General features: G+C 40.9%; 1 protein-coding gene across 1 annotated transcript in view; it reads right to left on the reverse strand.

Annotated features, from left to right (window-relative positions):
- Positions 1-610: 610 nt before the first annotated feature.
- Positions 611-16,559, reverse strand: part of LOC126237281 (glutathione S-transferase 1-1-like) — a 28,830-nt gene continuing 12,881 nt past the window's right edge. Inside the window, exons 2-6 of the mRNA XM_049947218.1 lie at positions 9,688-9,836; positions 9,264-9,322; positions 4,328-4,466; positions 1,442-1,603; positions 611-854 (exon numbers count right to left, since the gene is read on the reverse strand). Coding sequence (XP_049803175.1) covers positions 705-854; positions 1,442-1,603; positions 4,328-4,466; positions 9,264-9,322; positions 9,688-9,828 — 651 coding nt within the window. The 5' untranslated portion in view covers positions 9,829-9,836 and the 3' untranslated portion in view covers positions 611-704. The remainder of the gene's footprint in view (positions 855-1,441; positions 1,604-4,327; positions 4,467-9,263; positions 9,323-9,687; positions 9,837-16,559) is intronic.

The following is a 16,559-nucleotide window of genomic DNA, read 5'->3' on the forward strand; positions in this document are numbered from 1 at the left end:
CGCACCGCCCAAGTAGCTTAACCAACTGCCAGCTCACAGAGTAGCAATAAGCTACAAAATCTCTATGTTGTGTAAGGCTGAAGCCAATGTTGTGAATTCAGACGAAATAGGGGAGGAACGTACTTATTTGCCAATTTCCATGATATAAAATAGCTTTCGCAGTTACTCCTTGAAACAGTGAAAATATTACGAATCTGACCATTTACTTACTAAAATATGCTCTATCAGAGAGAAATGGTCACATATGCATATATATGACCTAACAAATCACAGTAAACGACTTAATTTTATCATAACAAACATTTATATGTATATAAAGAACATGTCAGTCGAAAAATACGTGCTCTATCATAAAAATCCTAGTCGTAATAATTACGCTTATCTTGAATGGCGAAAATTAATTCCACCTTTGGGATTCGAACCAGGTACCTACGTGTCAAACGCATCTACAGACGGGTGCCATTCCAATATTACCTAAAGGGAATGCCTACGGAAACGTCGAATTTACTGCTACAGAAAAAAAATAGTTCATTACACTTTTAGTTTTTCAGATTCTCTTTCCACGTCTGTAAATGCCACAGAAGAATTTGTAAAATACATCATAACAGTATTTTCGCTTAACGAAAAATCCAGAAGATTTATTTGAACACTACATAATCGACATCATAAATAAACAGTATATTTACAAATCTTTGTTCCATAATTTACTTCATTGACTGTAGTCTTTGCTCGAGAGCTTCACGTACTCCTTTGCGGTGTTCCAAAATCTGTGGGTAGCGATCTTCAAAACGTGACAGCCACTGCTTGATGTTAGCGTGTTTCAGATGGTCAAGTCCAGCGGCCTTTGGAGAGTTCTGGAAAGAATCAAGCATAAAAGTTAAGCGCCAATTAAATAATTAATTAACATTTGAAATTAACAGCCAGTACAACGAATTTGGATGAAGTAATTTTCGGTGAAGTAAACTAATTTCACTCAATATTTTGTTAAATCTCAATATTTTATGAACAATGAACAATATTCGCATGCTATGTTGCATGTGTAAATCAAAGAGTGTTATAAATAGTTTTTGATGTTGCCGAGCAAAAGTCATACAATAATTTTTAAAAGAACACGTCACCATTTGACTGTATTGTTGTTCGTTAAATTACGACCCAGGTTTGGACCTTTTATGCTATTTCCACATGATTGTGTTTATGTCATTAACATATGTTGCAGGACATCAGGCACAAAATTGGCCATAAATTAAGAAAAATATTGGCTCCCCACGAAAGACCGTATGGAAATCATCGTCTTGTAAAAATATCAGTAACTAATAATGGGAGCACGTCGATATTAAAAAAAGGTTTACTTTGGTGTATAAAAAATATGAACACATGTCCTTGAGTCGTAATGTGTAGCCATTTACGTATGAGTCTCCAAGAGGAAATGTGTGAAGTTTACCTCAACAGCGACTAGAGAAGTAGCTACAGCGTAGTCCGCAAGGGTGATATTCTCCCCAGCCAACCACTGTTTATCCTCCAGCATTCGTGACAGGCTCTCGAAACTGTCGTTCACTTTTTCGACATCGCTGGGGTCGAACGATTTGCCAAAAAGTTGTGGATGCTGTTGAAAAAAGCATAAGATCAGCACAGAGATCACCGGTTATTAGCATTGACTATAACCCAAATAAACGCACTTGTACGTAAACGTGAAGAATAGGTAAAAACCATAAAGAAAACAGAAAACTTAGTAATCACTACAACCCAGCTAAACGGATTTATAAGTAAACACGAAGAACAGGTAAAAAGTCACAAGGAAAGCTGGAAATCAGAGCGAATTTGTTTCCCAACGGGAAGAGGAACATTACAGACTTAACATCCAGAAGATTTCTTAAACCTCTATCCGAAGACTGGTTGACAGAAATTATTCTACTCCACCGCTCTCTGTTCCCAATTAGTCTCTCATTTTCTTATATGACACTGCTTCTATTTTTAAAAAGTGACTGGCTGCAGTGTTCTGTTTTTATATTGAATGAACAGTCACGGGTTCTTAAACATCCATACTGGATAAGCTTAATCTTTTAACTAGAAAAGTATTGTGTATATGGATCATATCCTTTCCATGCTGTTACTAGCAGACCATTGAACGCTATTCTCTTTAACTCACTGTGCACAGTCATTATGCTAATTGCAATGCTAGTAGCACTTTGGAACTCACTAGTCATTCCTTCCGCCGATTTCTTACACCCGGACTCCGCAATGCTCGGCGGTCCCTGTCCGTCAGTATACACGAGGTTGCCTGGCCTTGGTTCAACCGTGGTTGTTACTGCGTCCTTCCCTTCCACAGTCACATCAGCAACAGTCGACTTGGACTACTTTATAACGTCTGGAATACCTCTTATGGATTTGTTACTCAGGTGGAGCCCACTTTAGAATTTCCCGAGTCCCCTCAACCGATCTATTCTTCTTGTTACTGCTACTGACAACACAACAATCCCAATCTCCGTCTTTACTGGCATATCCGCCTCTTGTGACATCTAGTGGACAATTCCGCATTACATAGGGTCTTCGGATATTTGTGACCAGATACTGAATATGGCGATACCACTAGCAACTTTGTGCAGTTGTGCTGGAATGCTATTATTTTACACATTTTGTACACTTCATGCCCATTTGATGCTTGCTGCATGGCGCTTTGGTGGTGTTGCAGTCTTTACGGGCGTCAGTTGTTTTCCTTGATTTTATTTATATCCTGGCAGATGGTGCCGTTAAACTAAATCGGGGCGTATTATACACTCATGCTCTTACATTAAGGATAATTTCAGAATGTGGTGCCACACAACGCGGCACTACACAAAACTGGCGCTAATAGCATAGGTACATAGTGAACATACACGACACAGATCTGTAAGTCCACGGTATTGGTGATAAGTTGAGAAAACCGTCACGAAACACATGTGCTACAAAACGCCACTGTTTCCTGCGCATGTACCCCGACATCAATATGGGATATGATCACCATGCACTCGTACACAGGCCGCACAATGGGTTGGCATACTCTGGATCAGGTGGTCGAGCAGCTGCGGGGGTATAGCATCCCATTGTTGCACCAGTGCCTGACGGAGCTCCTGAAGCGTCTTAGGGGTTTGAAGTCGTGCAGCGATACGTTTACCGAGACGTTCTCGATGGGGTTTACGTCTGGAGAACAGGCAGGCAGCTCCATTCGCTTGACATCTTCTGTTTCAAGGTACTCCTCCACGATGGCAGCTCGGTGTGGCCGTGCGGTATCATCCATCAGGAGGAAGGTGCGACCCACTGCACCCCTGGAAAGGCAGACATACTGGGGCAAAATGGCGTCCCGATACACCTCACCTGTTACAGTTCCTCTGTCAAAGACATGCAGGGGTGTACATGCACCAATCATGATCCCAGCACACACCATCAAGCCACGACCTCCATACATGTCCCTTTCAAGGACATTAAGGGGTTGCTATCTGGTTCCTGGTTCACGACAGATGAAAACCCGGCGAGAATCACTGTCCAGACTATAGCTGGACTCGTCTGTGAACATAAACTGGGACCACTGTTCGAGAGACCATGTACTGTGTTCTTGACACCAGGCTCTACCGGCTCTCTTGTGGCCAGGGGTCAGTGGAATGCACCTTGCAGGTCTCCGGGCGAATAAACCATGTCTGTTCAGTCGTCTGTAGACTGTGTGTCTGGAGACAACTGTTCCAGTGGCTGCGGTAAGGTCCCGAGCAAGGCTACCTGTAGTACTCCGTGGCCGTCTGCGGGCACTGATGGGGAGATATCGGTCTTCTTGTGATGTTGTACACCGTGGACGTCCAGTACTGTAGCGCCTGGACACGTTTCCTGTCTGCTGGAATCTTTGCCATAATCGTGAGACCACACTTCACCATTAGCACGTCTGAAAACGTCTGCACACTTACTCGCTGCGTCGCACTCTGACATGCACCAACACAACTCTGCGTATGTGGACTGCTGCCAGCGCCACCGTGCGACGACCGCAGGTCAAATGCACCGCATGGTCATATCCCGAAGTGATTTAAACCCGCAAACCGCCCACCAGAGCGTTGTTTCACCATATATCAGCATTATCCTTAATTTATGACCATGAGTGTAGATAATGAGGTAAATGTGTCTAGTGCGGATTTGAGAGTTTTGCAGTAAATCGAGTAAATCAAAGAAAGTGAGTGCAGATATTAATGAAACTAACTTGCGAAATGAGACAATCAGTGAATCTAAACAAACAGATGGGTCTTAAATGACGCTGTAAAAATTGACAGGACAAATAAACGTACATGGAACCAAGTAATATTGTACTTACGAAAATGTTCGCCAACCTGCCGAACAGGTCTTGATCAAAGAAGAGTCTTTGGTCGACGAGAACCCGCTTGTTCACATCTTTCGGGTACAGAGAGTCGTCTTTTGCGTACTTTGAGATGAGGTACATTGATATGGCGCGGCTGTTACGGAAAGAGATGACGCGTTATCAACGTATCATGTCAAATTAATTACATCTTAGAAACTAACTTGTTACTTCTTTTGTATGGTCATGTGTGTTTGTGAATGTTTCGTTCCCTTCAATTCGAGTTATTATATCATTCCACAAACTACTGCTGTAATTTACTACATCGGTTATTATGCCAGGTGGCCATAATTAAACTGAAGACATTCCGAGTGCTGCAGTGTGACCTTTATATATCGCAGGACGATGACAATCGTAGCATGTTCATTATTCGGTGCGATCGCGGAGTATGCTGTAAAAAATACAGTAGTTCCACCCTCTGTCACCAAGTGAAAATATTACGCCGTAAGCAGTCAGAATGTGGTGTAGGTGCAGAAAATGGGAAGGAACGATGAAACACAAGATAACTTTGATTCTGGCACGGTTATTATCATATGGTAACAAGTTATGTGTTCAGTATGGTCTCGCGACTCAGCAACATGCTGCATCCGAACATCGGGCTGGTCGACGGTTGCTCGCTGGGTATCCAATGTAATTAGAGCCATGTGTCATTGTGTGCCATCCTTCATACCAGGAAGAATCCAAATACATCCCTGATAGATACCAACTTTCAGATATCCCCACAATCAGAAGTCACATGGTTTCAGGTAGCGGCATCTGGAAGGTCATAGGTGTTGAAATTGCCTAGAGATGATAAGGTTGTTACCGAAGGTTTCTCGAATTAAATGTTCCACATGTCAAGATACATGTTGTGTCGCCTCAACTTGCATGAAAATAGTGGTGTGGACACAGCTACGTTCTTGTAAAGCTGGAATCACCTTTTGCACAACGACGACTTTATAACGTGCAGGTGTCACTGTACACTTATCAGGACCACGAGGTGTCATCTGCTCGAAGGAAAACGGACCGAGAATGGAGGAGCTTGTGAAACCACACTAGACAGTGACGTAAGGTGAATGCAATGGATGTTTCTGCACAACATGTGGCGGGGTAGAACCCCATATGCGACGGTTCTGTGCATTCATGACACCGTGTAGAGTAAATTGTGCTTCGTCCTCCAAAGAATATTCATCCGCCATCAATTTCCATGCGTGCCAAAACACGAAGGACAAGGTCATGATGTTGTAGCCTATGCTGGAGCTTCGTTTATTGCACATTCTGAATGCTGTAGGGATATCAATGTAAAAAACGCCGCAAAAACTTATCAACTGTTGACCAGGGATTAAACAATTCCCGTGACACAGCTTGAGCACTGGCTGCAGAATTTGAGGCATGTTTTGCACAGTCGGTTATACCTACAGCAACTTCATCCCCAACTGCCGCGGGAATTGACTACCTCCTTCTCCCTACTGCACCACAAAATTAACGTGTTTCCTAGAATTTATTGGTCATATTCCTCAACTCATGGCATGACACCTCTTCGCATCTGTATCTGTCGGCGATATTCCCAGATTGCAGCGCCGCCTTTGTTACTGTTCTGATAAAACAGCTTTACCAAGAATGCAGAGCCTTTCTTCTCAATAGCCAATGCGTTTCATACGGGAAACTTGAACCTTACAGCCACTTCACACACACAAAAGGACGAGCAGTCTCCAAGCGGCAAATAGAATACTGTCGTCAGAACAAGACACGTTTCACATTCGGACTGCTTACAGCGCCCTATTTTCACATGCTGGCAGAAAGTGGAACTATTATTGTTTTCAGCACACTCCGCCAGTGCACCGATTAATGAAAATACTTGCGATGTATACAGGCCTGAATGCATAACACAATCAGTTAGTTATAACCACCCGGTGGTAAGCGGGTTATCATACATACACACACGCACACACACACACACACACACACACACACACACACACACACACACATACATACATTAATCCTTGTCCCATAGATCATTAATACGACATTTCGTAATGATGTGGAACGTGTCACTTTAACATAAGTTTTCTTCGCACAAAATTAATTTTTTCTTTTTTTCTTTTTCTTTTTTATTTTTTTTTTACAGTTACTACTTCATATCTAAGAATTCATCTATTGAGTAGAAGGGGTTGTCATTCAGAAATTCTTTTAATTTGCTTTTAAATGTCAGTTGGCTGCCTGTCAGACTTTTAATACTATTTGGCAAATGACCAAAGACATTTGTGGCAGCATAATTCACCCCTTTCTGTGCCAAAGTGAGATTTAATCCAGAATAGTGAAGATCATCCTGCACTTCGCTGTTATTTTTTAATTAAGATGCGTTATTAATGACAAATTTCATAAGTGAATATATGTATTGCAAAGGTAATGTGAATATTCCGAGTTCCTTAAATAAATGTCTGCAAGGTGATCTTGGGTGGACTCCAGCTATTATTCTGATCATACGCTTTTGTGCAATGAATACTTTCTCTCTTAATGACGAATTGCTCCAAAATACGATGCCATATGAAAGCAGTGAATGAAAATAAGCATAGTAGGCTAATTTACTGATACGTTTATCACCAAAATTTGCAATAACTCTAATAGCATAAGTAGAGCTAGAGAAGCGGTGAACCAAAACAATGGTTCGATAGCTTTGAAACTGTATGTAAATGACGCAGTAAATAATGGGATTACCGGTAATATTGGTAGCATTAGCAGGGAAAGAAACATAGATAAATGTTTGAAAGAGAAACTGCGTGCTGACACTTCTCTTTGTTTTTTGTTTGTTAGTTTTATACATAATTAGATCACATTTTTCAGTGTTAGTCAACTGTGTATTGTATACCTTTACAAAATGTAAACTACATTTATATGCAAAAATTAGTCGATCATGTAACTTCTGCGCTTTTATGCAACCAAAGCAATTATGTGTGTTGGAAGTACTGTTTACTTGCACAAACAGGAAACAACATAATTATTGTTGCTTTTTTGTCCTCAATAGAACGCTCTGCGCCATGATCAAAGACAGGAGTTTTCCGTTATTGTTGATAAGTGTGAAAGTTGTTTGTGAATAATAGAAACATATTTTATACAAGCTTGACAAAGTAGTGAAGCGATGTTTTGATGCTTTGTACATTTTTGTTTTCTTTTTTATATTTTACCTTTTTTTGAAGAAATTGCGTTTTCTAGCGCTAAGTGATAAACTTGTATTGTAAAAAAATGAGATGGTGCCCCGTCGTGCATAAACCGCAGTTTTGGTCTTCCCAATAAAATTATGTTCTCAAATAAGGCTGGTAATTTACCGCGCATAAATCGGTGGCACACAGCATCTGCTGATCTGATTGCTAAGGCGTAGCATGCTCCTCTGAATCTGTCACCGAAAATTCCTGCCCATACACTGAAGTGATCCTGATGCCTCAGTTCCATGATTGCTCCAAGATCTTTGTCTCGTGAATCCAGCTTCGTCTGTAAATAAAATGCAGAGTATGTCCAGTGGATCCCCAACGAGTCCTATTTCAACAGGTATTGGTTCCCGGACATGTCATTATATGAACGTTTCTTCTAGTTTTGACCAATACTACCTCGTGCACGAATATGTGTCCCTTTTTTCTGTGTGTCCCCTATTACCGCTATCGGTTTCCCTTAATAACCATCCCCACGACACAAAAGTTCATATATTATTTACGTATCATTTCGTGTCACATCAGATATGACATCAAATATGGAATGATATGATACATAAATAACAGGGTCTATATTGACTTTTCTAATGTGATGATGGTTTCTCACTAAAACCAATAATAATTTGTGAAGAACATAGAGACAGCTACACTTCATGAATATCATAAGATATTTAATAGCTGTTCGCAGTGCTTTCACAAAAATGTATAACCTTCCCACATAAACTTGTTAAGTCACTCCAAAGCTGCGACACGATGGCACGAAAAAGACTAAGTGGCGTTATTAATCTCAGAGTCGTTTTGTGACATGGAATTTCGGAGGACCTGCAAAAATAAGCAGAAGAAACCATTTTACCAGCATTCAAATGGTCACATGTGTGTGAATTCCTGAGGGTCGAAACTGCTTAGGTCATCGTTCCCTAGACTTACACACTACTTAAACTAACTTATGCTAAGAACAACACACACATCCATGCCCGAGGGATGACTCGAACCTCCGGCGGGAGGGGTCGTTTACCAGCATTAAAAATTCGAAAGAAATTAATGCCACTCGGGCGTTTATTTTGTTGTTCGATGGCCATTGTTTACATGAGTGTGTCTTCTCTTTAAATTAGCTCCGATAAGAAATGTCTTATCTCTCGCTTTATATGGGGCACATTCGTTATGTCACTGGAACAAGTGAGGAACAGGAAAACTGTTATTAATGACATCGTTCACGAATCAGCATCATCTTACGGCCTCTAAATATTTGATATTGGAATAGATTTCAAGAGAAATAGAAAAGAATCTGACTGTAGCTGAAAGATTGTTCTTTTATGAAGCAAAAACCTTTTGTACCATTAAGGTACATTACTTTTTCAGCAACGCACACATAGGTGCTTAAAACAAACATGTTCGTAGCACTCATCCCTCAATACTTGTATAGGTAGAGATTACCAGTACGAACATATTTCGTCGAATGTAAACTTGTGCGTGTCTAAACTTGAAAGACCGATTTTAGCACTCATCCCTCAATACTTGTATAGGTAGAGATTACCAGTACGAACATATTTCGTCGAATGTAAACTTGTGCGCGTCTAAACTTGAAAGACCGATTTTAGCTGAGGCATCTGTTTTATTCTTTTCTAAGTGAAAAAAAATTTATCGTATCGTATCCATCTCTAAGGTAGTCGACAGTAAGAGGATAATCAGTGACCATTAACACCTACCTTTCATTAAGCCATAACCCATTGTCATCCACTACTGGAACTGTGTGTTGTGGGTTTTTCTGAAACAAGTGTAAATTCAGCTGACAATGTCGTGCAAAACTCTGGTTTTTAATGAGCAATACCCTAAAACGTATCCAATTTAAGAGATGGAAAATAAAATTAGGATCCCATTAACTAACACTACATTTCTGCCAACAACTCTTTTACAAACATTTAACTGAGTAGACAGAATTATTATTATTACATAATTTTATTTTTAAGACAACGAAAATGGTTTTCCGTTATGTCATTTTTCATGCTTTATTTCATTGTTTTCATGGTTACATTCAGAATTATTGCATAAAACCTAAGTTCTTTTAAAACGAATACCTTTTGACATTTGTCTTTGTAGACGAATTTTTTTCAAAACTGCGTTCTAGCTTACCTTCAACCACTCAGGCGTCCTCAGATCAACCCTAGGGACGACGTTAACAATTTTCAGGTCGACTCCAACAACACCAGCCACTATACGTACTAAGCGGCATGGGACGCTCAGGTTGCTATTGTAGAGAGTCAACGGTGGCATGGTTGTTTCTGAAAAATAAAATGCATTTAAGTCGATCATAGTGTGGTGTACCTGAATAGGAGGAGGAAAGAACAGATTAGCTGAGCATCTTGTAGTAAGTGTAAAAGGGAGGGGGACAAGCACACAAAGCAAAATACTTGTGGTTACTGGAGCCCGAGGGGAATATTTTTTAGCTTTGTCAGGCTATAGACAGTCAAACTTAAAAGAAATTAGAACAGATCCGAACCATAATATATGTGACAGTTGCCAGAAAAATACAAATAATTTCTTTCATCAGAACATTAGATGGGCTTCTTGTATGTGTAGAAGGTGTGGAGACATCTGGCGTGGTAGATATTCTGTGCCTCTATGTAACTACGGGGATGGAGAATTTAAATATAATCTTTTGTAGACTAGCATCATTTTCGTATAAACATGGCAAAAGAAGGAGTTGAAACATATGTAACAGATCGAAACAAAGTAAAAGATATTCAAAAAAATAGTTTTTGTGTGCATCAGAACCTAGATACATGTGCTTGTGAATTATCACAGCGGAAGACTACTCTTGTAATTGTAACAGTCTACAAATCCCCTCTAGGAAGCTTTCAGCTATTTATGAGAAATCTAAAAGAATTATTGAGCTTTTGGCAGACAAGAAGAAACAGTAATCTGTGGATATATTAAAGATATAAACTGTAAAATTAACTGCAACCATTATTTGGGTATTTCAGTTTAATTTCAGTAGTTAATTTTACAACTCGTGTGCAGCAGGGTATTGGGATCCAGACAAAATTTTGATAGACAGTGTTCAGGCTGAAACCATAATGTGTAACCCACTGTTAATGGGTTATCTGATCATGATACAGAATTAATGAAAATAAGCAATATAACACTTTGCAGCTCTGAGGCAGGATGATAAGGCGCGTGTTAAGAGATGGGGAATAACTTCCGTGGTATTAGAGGGAGCTGTAGAGAGTAGAAACTGTAGGGAATGACATAAATTTGGAAACATCCAACAAAAGCAGGAAAGTGACAACTCAGAAGAAAGATCACATAGTCCAATCCGTAAGTAATGCTAGTCTTCACTGTCAGATTGTGAGACGTACAATGGTACTAGCACCTGGGTGCGATTATTGGGGTTCACGCCAGGCAAGCGTATCATCTCGTGATAAGTGCGCGTTCTTATCGCTAGAGACATGTTCTGAGTTGTGCAATCTGAATATCGGAAACAAATTTTAGCGAGTTTGGGTGATTAGTTGCTGTGTCATTTGTAATAACACTGTAGCAATTTCTTTGAACATCGCACAAGTTTGGCCATATTAAGGATACTTTTACTTTACGTGGTATCAGGCAGTTCATAATTATATTAATCACAAATAACATTTATTTTCTTCTATATAGGCATGAGAGTCGAAAATTCATTCACCCGGGAATAATAGTTTTTTATACTGCCCCACGATTTGGTCTTCTCTTGTGGAAAACTAGGGAAAATCCGCAAGCAGAGCTTTCAACGTCATGTGACAATTCATGTCATGTGAAAAATTCCTTTTTCCACTCACATTATTCATCTTCTCCTGTATTGTATGAATTGTTGGTGAATAACGCAACAAGCCACAAATGTTTTTAAAAAGCTTTATTTCAGTGTCATAACCGGTTTCGGGCTGTCATGCCCCTTTTTCAGCATGATAGCCTGAGAGCGGTTTTGCATTGAAATAAAGTATTTTAAAAGTGTTTGTGGCTGGTTGCGTTATTCAGCAACAGTCCTTTAGGGCCAATGAGGTCATGAGGTTCTGAATGGACAACATAACATTTTATTTTAATGTCTGTGGTAATATCATCTTACACATGTTGAAAGCTCCTCTCGAGCTTTTTCTGTGTTTGCTATTTACAATTTCGTTTCTTTTTCTTTTTAAATCCGCCAGATGGAAAGTTATTTCTCCTCGCTATGTTTCGATACTTACGTGTCATTTTCTCTGGTTCAAATTTATTCCTGTCAAGTACAATACAAAGTTTATGATCGTTTATCGATCGTAGGGCTAAAGATTATGACTTGTGCATTTTGATTTTTTTGTTTCGCCTGCTGAACCGAAAATTACATTCCTAGTGAAAACGTGTTTTTATAGATCGTTGTTTTTTCCTTTTTTGTCGTATTGACGGCATGTCATCTGCAAGGTAGTCAGAAAGAAAATAAGGGCACTTTATGTACTTTTTCGTGGGTAGTGGCTATGTGCGTTACTGTATCCTCATTTTTCGTGCTGTTTATCTCTGGTGGATATCTCTTTCTGCTTCTATTATGTGCACTGCTTTCACACTGTTTTTTGTAGATTCACTCTCACCTTTACTTCATATTTACTTTCCACAAAACGTGATTTGTGCAGATACTTCTGTCTCCATACTCATTGAAAGATGCTGTATTGTTGTCGTTCGTTGTTTTTTCGTAGTGTGTTTTACGTTTAGAGTGACGCTAATTCTGAATGTTTCGTGAGAACTATTGCAGTGCCTCTGCTGGCGGGAGAACTTACGTGATATGTGTGTGTGTGGGAGGGGGGGGGGGTGCATGGGTGTATTTCTAAAATGAGAGAGAGACAGACGGATGGAGAACGAACGAGCGAGCGAGCGAGCGAGAGAGAGAGAGAGAGAGAGAGAGGGAGAGAGAGACTGTAGAAAACGACCTCATTAGCTTCTGTGTGAAGGACGTGATTTAATAGTGTTTAGTGTGTCAAAGACCAACACCGTTGTCAGCAAGGAAAATCGTTCTTGCAAAAAGTCAATTTGATAAGATGGATTCTGATGTAGGTGGTTAGTAACAAGAGATGTCTACATGGCTGTCGATGGAACTTCGTGTTAATCCTGCAGTGAAAGATGTAATTTTCTTGATTCAACATAGGGCTTTTGGGATGGTTATTGACAACTCTCTTAATCGTTATTCACTATATGTGACTACAGGATTACTTGAAACATTAGAACAAGTGTTAAAATAAGTAAAAGAGATATCCTGAAACAGAAGCAACATTTTAGTTTCGAAATTGTCTAATATGTGCTAGTACTATTACCCTATGATTTTGAAGGAACTTACGGACCTGGTTAGACCAACATAATACCTAATGCTTTATCAGGATTGGGGATTTATTCACGTGGAAAAGCACTAAGCAGCCCAGATGGTGAGGAAATTTGGATTAATCTAATGAAAAGCGTGTGGTATGAGGAATTCATAAGGAAGTTATTGTGCACTGTACACAGGGAGCAATACAAAGAGGACAAGTTGAAAGTGCTTACGAGTAAATATAGATGTGCTGGATACGACGTTACAGTTAAGCGTCAGTGATAACAGAGTCCTAATAAGCTTTCACGGATCGGTACAGATGGGATTCATCAAGTTTGGCACAATGACCCCTGGAGTTGGGAGGCACTTTCAGGATTGGAGATCGACGGCTAAAGGCATCCATTCACAGCCCGACTGGTCTGCTGACCCGTCCAACTTGAGTGAACACCGGTGACTGTGTGCCGGACCCTACCTGCTTGCACTGACGCAGTGTGGGCTGGTAGGTAGCTCCCTGGAGAAGTAGGTGGAGATCTGCCGTTCGAACCGACGGACATGGACATTGGACCCGAGCTGAAACCTTCGTCCACTCAGAGGCGAACAGTTCGGAGCTGACCCACTTAGCTAGCGGGTCGGTGGACCAGTCCGCTTGTGTGTGGCAGCCTTAACCCTATGGTGCATGTATTTCACTGCAATGGACAACTTTTAATGGTCAATTCTCTGGCGTTTTCAATCAGTCATGAGGCTACAAATGCATGCAGGGTACAGCACCAGTAGGGAGTGCCCACTGCAGTGAACTGTGTGCATTTGCAGCCTCAGGACTGACTGAAAATGCCAAAGAAGCGATCATTAACAGCTGTCCACTGTACTGTACGCTATGCGCCACAGGGTTAAGTAATTACCAAATTCCAGAGGCAAACGCTAACATGACCCACTTCCGTAGCCAATCTTGTTGGTGAAGAGCTACAAAATTATTTCCATGTGTAAAGAAATATGAATTATTGTACAGAGATAACACTCAGAGATGAAGAGGCAGATACGGGAGAGTAAGTCGTGGAATGCTGCAGCAGTCCACTCAGAAAGACGAAAAAGGTTTCCCTAGAGTGTCTGTAACAATTTAGCGTGGGCTATACCGTCTTTTAAGAATCGTAATGACAGGCCGTTTATTATCTTCATTGTCTACTTGGAAGGCAAACTTTGTGAAATCTCCAAAAATTTTTGCATTAGAACAGGGTCTCACTAATGTAATCATGCGTTTTTCTTGACATATTTACTGAATTGTCCATTCGCCTTCCTCGCTGGTCATTTCACGAGTTGGTTCCTTTTCATAACTTGCCATGGCAATTTTTAAGGATGTTAGCATATGAATACTACTTGAGCGTAATCTCATAACCATCCAGCAATGACATTCTTCCGTAGCCAACAGCATCATCAGCCAAAAGTTTTAAACTATCACTGATTTCGCTTTGTCTTGAGAATATTATGGTCCTCTTACGCTTCCTTGGGGCGCACTCGATGTTAATCTCTCCAGACAAAATATTAGTCGCCCCATTAAAAGAGTCTCACAGCTTTGGAGTGTTTTATATGGTGCAGAACTGCTACCAGACGGTCACGTGACCCTAAATGCTGGCGTAAATTATCGTAATAAAGTGGTTGTGTGTGTGTGTGTGTAAGGGGGGAGCGGTGCCAGCCGATTGTATACAGGTTAAGATGTAACATGGATCACGTGAAGACGTGACAGCACGGCAGAAGGAAGCTATAGTGTTTGGGTATGTCCACCGCCACATTTCAGTACATTTATGCGACTGGATTGTGTATCACTGCTGCCTATACAACGCGTGTACAAGGAATGGTGTACCACTCACAGCCGCATAACACGGCGCAAAAGAGTGGTCGTAAAAACACGCAGAGTGGAAATGAGTGCTACGGCTTGTCAGTGACAGTCGGTTTCAAACCCGAGAGCAAATGCCACTGTTAGCGAATGCAGAACCATCTCAAGCAGTAGCCGAGTGCGTGCTGAAAAGGAAACTGCAAGCAGAAGACAGTTGGGTTCGAATACATAGCAAAAGACCAAAGCATACAATGTCATGTAAAGCCACACGACAAAATGAGTCCAACAATGGAGAAACGTAATAAAATTTTTCCGGGTTTCAAGCTGCGTCAAGTAGTTAACTGCCCACGAGAATTCGGCAGAGACCTCCTCGGCCATTGTCAAGTGGCTAACTAATTGATAATGACAGAGGAGATCTCTCCTGAAAGCTCGTGGGCAGTTAACCACTTGATGCAGCTTGAAACTCGAGAATATTATATTAATGGATATTTCCGCAAGAGCTCACATTCGTACAATTGAGAAACTTGTGAGTAGCTGAATCCACACGATTAGGGTAGTATGTTGAATGCAAGGCGTCGAATGTATCAAAAGCCAAATGAGGCGTTTGATCCTCATTGTGTGGAGGATATAGGCCAGAGGCGGTTCCGTGCTGTTCTGGGGGTGCTTTTTGCCCTACATCTATATCTTACTCCGATAGCCACTTAATGGTTCTGGCAGAGGGTATTTCTGGTATAACTAACTGATAGCCCCTACCCTGTTCCATTCGCGAATGTCGCGTGGGAAGAATTATTGGTAGCGAGATGAATGTGGGAGGAAGTAATACGTTATTCGACTCTTTCTTAAAAGTTCCCTCTCCAAATTTCAATAGCAGACTTCTCCGAGATGCAGACGTCTGATGATGGAGTCTGTTGAGGATCGTGGTAATGCTCTCGCGCCGACTAAACGATCCCGTGACGAAACACGCCGATCTTCGTCGGATCTTCTCCATCTCTTCTCATCGGTCCTACCTGACAAGGATCCCATGCTGTTGAATAATACTCAAGAATGTGTTGAACAAGCGCCTTATAAGCCACTTCTTCGTGGATGAGTTACATTTCCTTAAGTTTCATTCTATGAATAATATCTGGTTTGTGCTTTTCCTACTATTTGATTTATGTGGTCATTCCACTTAAGATCGCTCCGGATAAGTACTTCTATATATTTTACTGTAGATACTGTTTCCGGCATTTTATCATCGATAGTGTAATTGTACAGTAGGGTTTTCTTTTCCTGTTTATGCGGATCACGATAAAATAAGAGAAATCAGGGCTCGCACAGAAAAATTTAAGTGCTCGTTTTCCCCGCACGCTGTTCGAGAGTGGAACGGTAGAGAGACAGCTTGAAGGTGGTTCATTGAACCCTCTGCCAGGCACTTTCTTGTGAATAGCAGAGTAATCACGTAGATGTAGATGTTGTTACTTTTATTTACGTTCAGGCTCAGCTGCCAGAGCCTGCACCATTCATCAGTCCACTGCAGGTCATTCTGCAAATCGATACTGTCTTCTGGCGTTGCTGCTTTGTTATAGACAACCGCTTCATCCGCAAACAGCCTTACAGAGCATCCGACGCTTTCTGCTAGATCATTTGTATATGTTGTAAGCAATAACGGCCGTATCACACTTCCTTGGCGTACTCCGGAAATTACGGCAGTACGAGACGGTACCAAAAGGCTTCCTGAAGCCAAAGACGCGGCATCAACCTGAGTTACAGAGCTATTGATCTTACGGAGGAACAGAGCGAATTGAATTTGGCAAGCTCTCTGTTTGCAGAAACCGTATTGATTTTTATAGAGGAGATTTTCGTTCTCCAAAAATGTTGTATTTCTTGAGCATAAAACATGTT

Source organism: Schistocerca nitens, chromosome 2, assembly GCF_023898315.1.
Source record: "Schistocerca nitens isolate TAMUIC-IGC-003100 chromosome 2, iqSchNite1.1, whole genome shotgun sequence".
Classification (NCBI taxonomy): Eukaryota; Metazoa; Arthropoda; class Insecta; order Orthoptera; family Acrididae; genus Schistocerca; species Schistocerca nitens.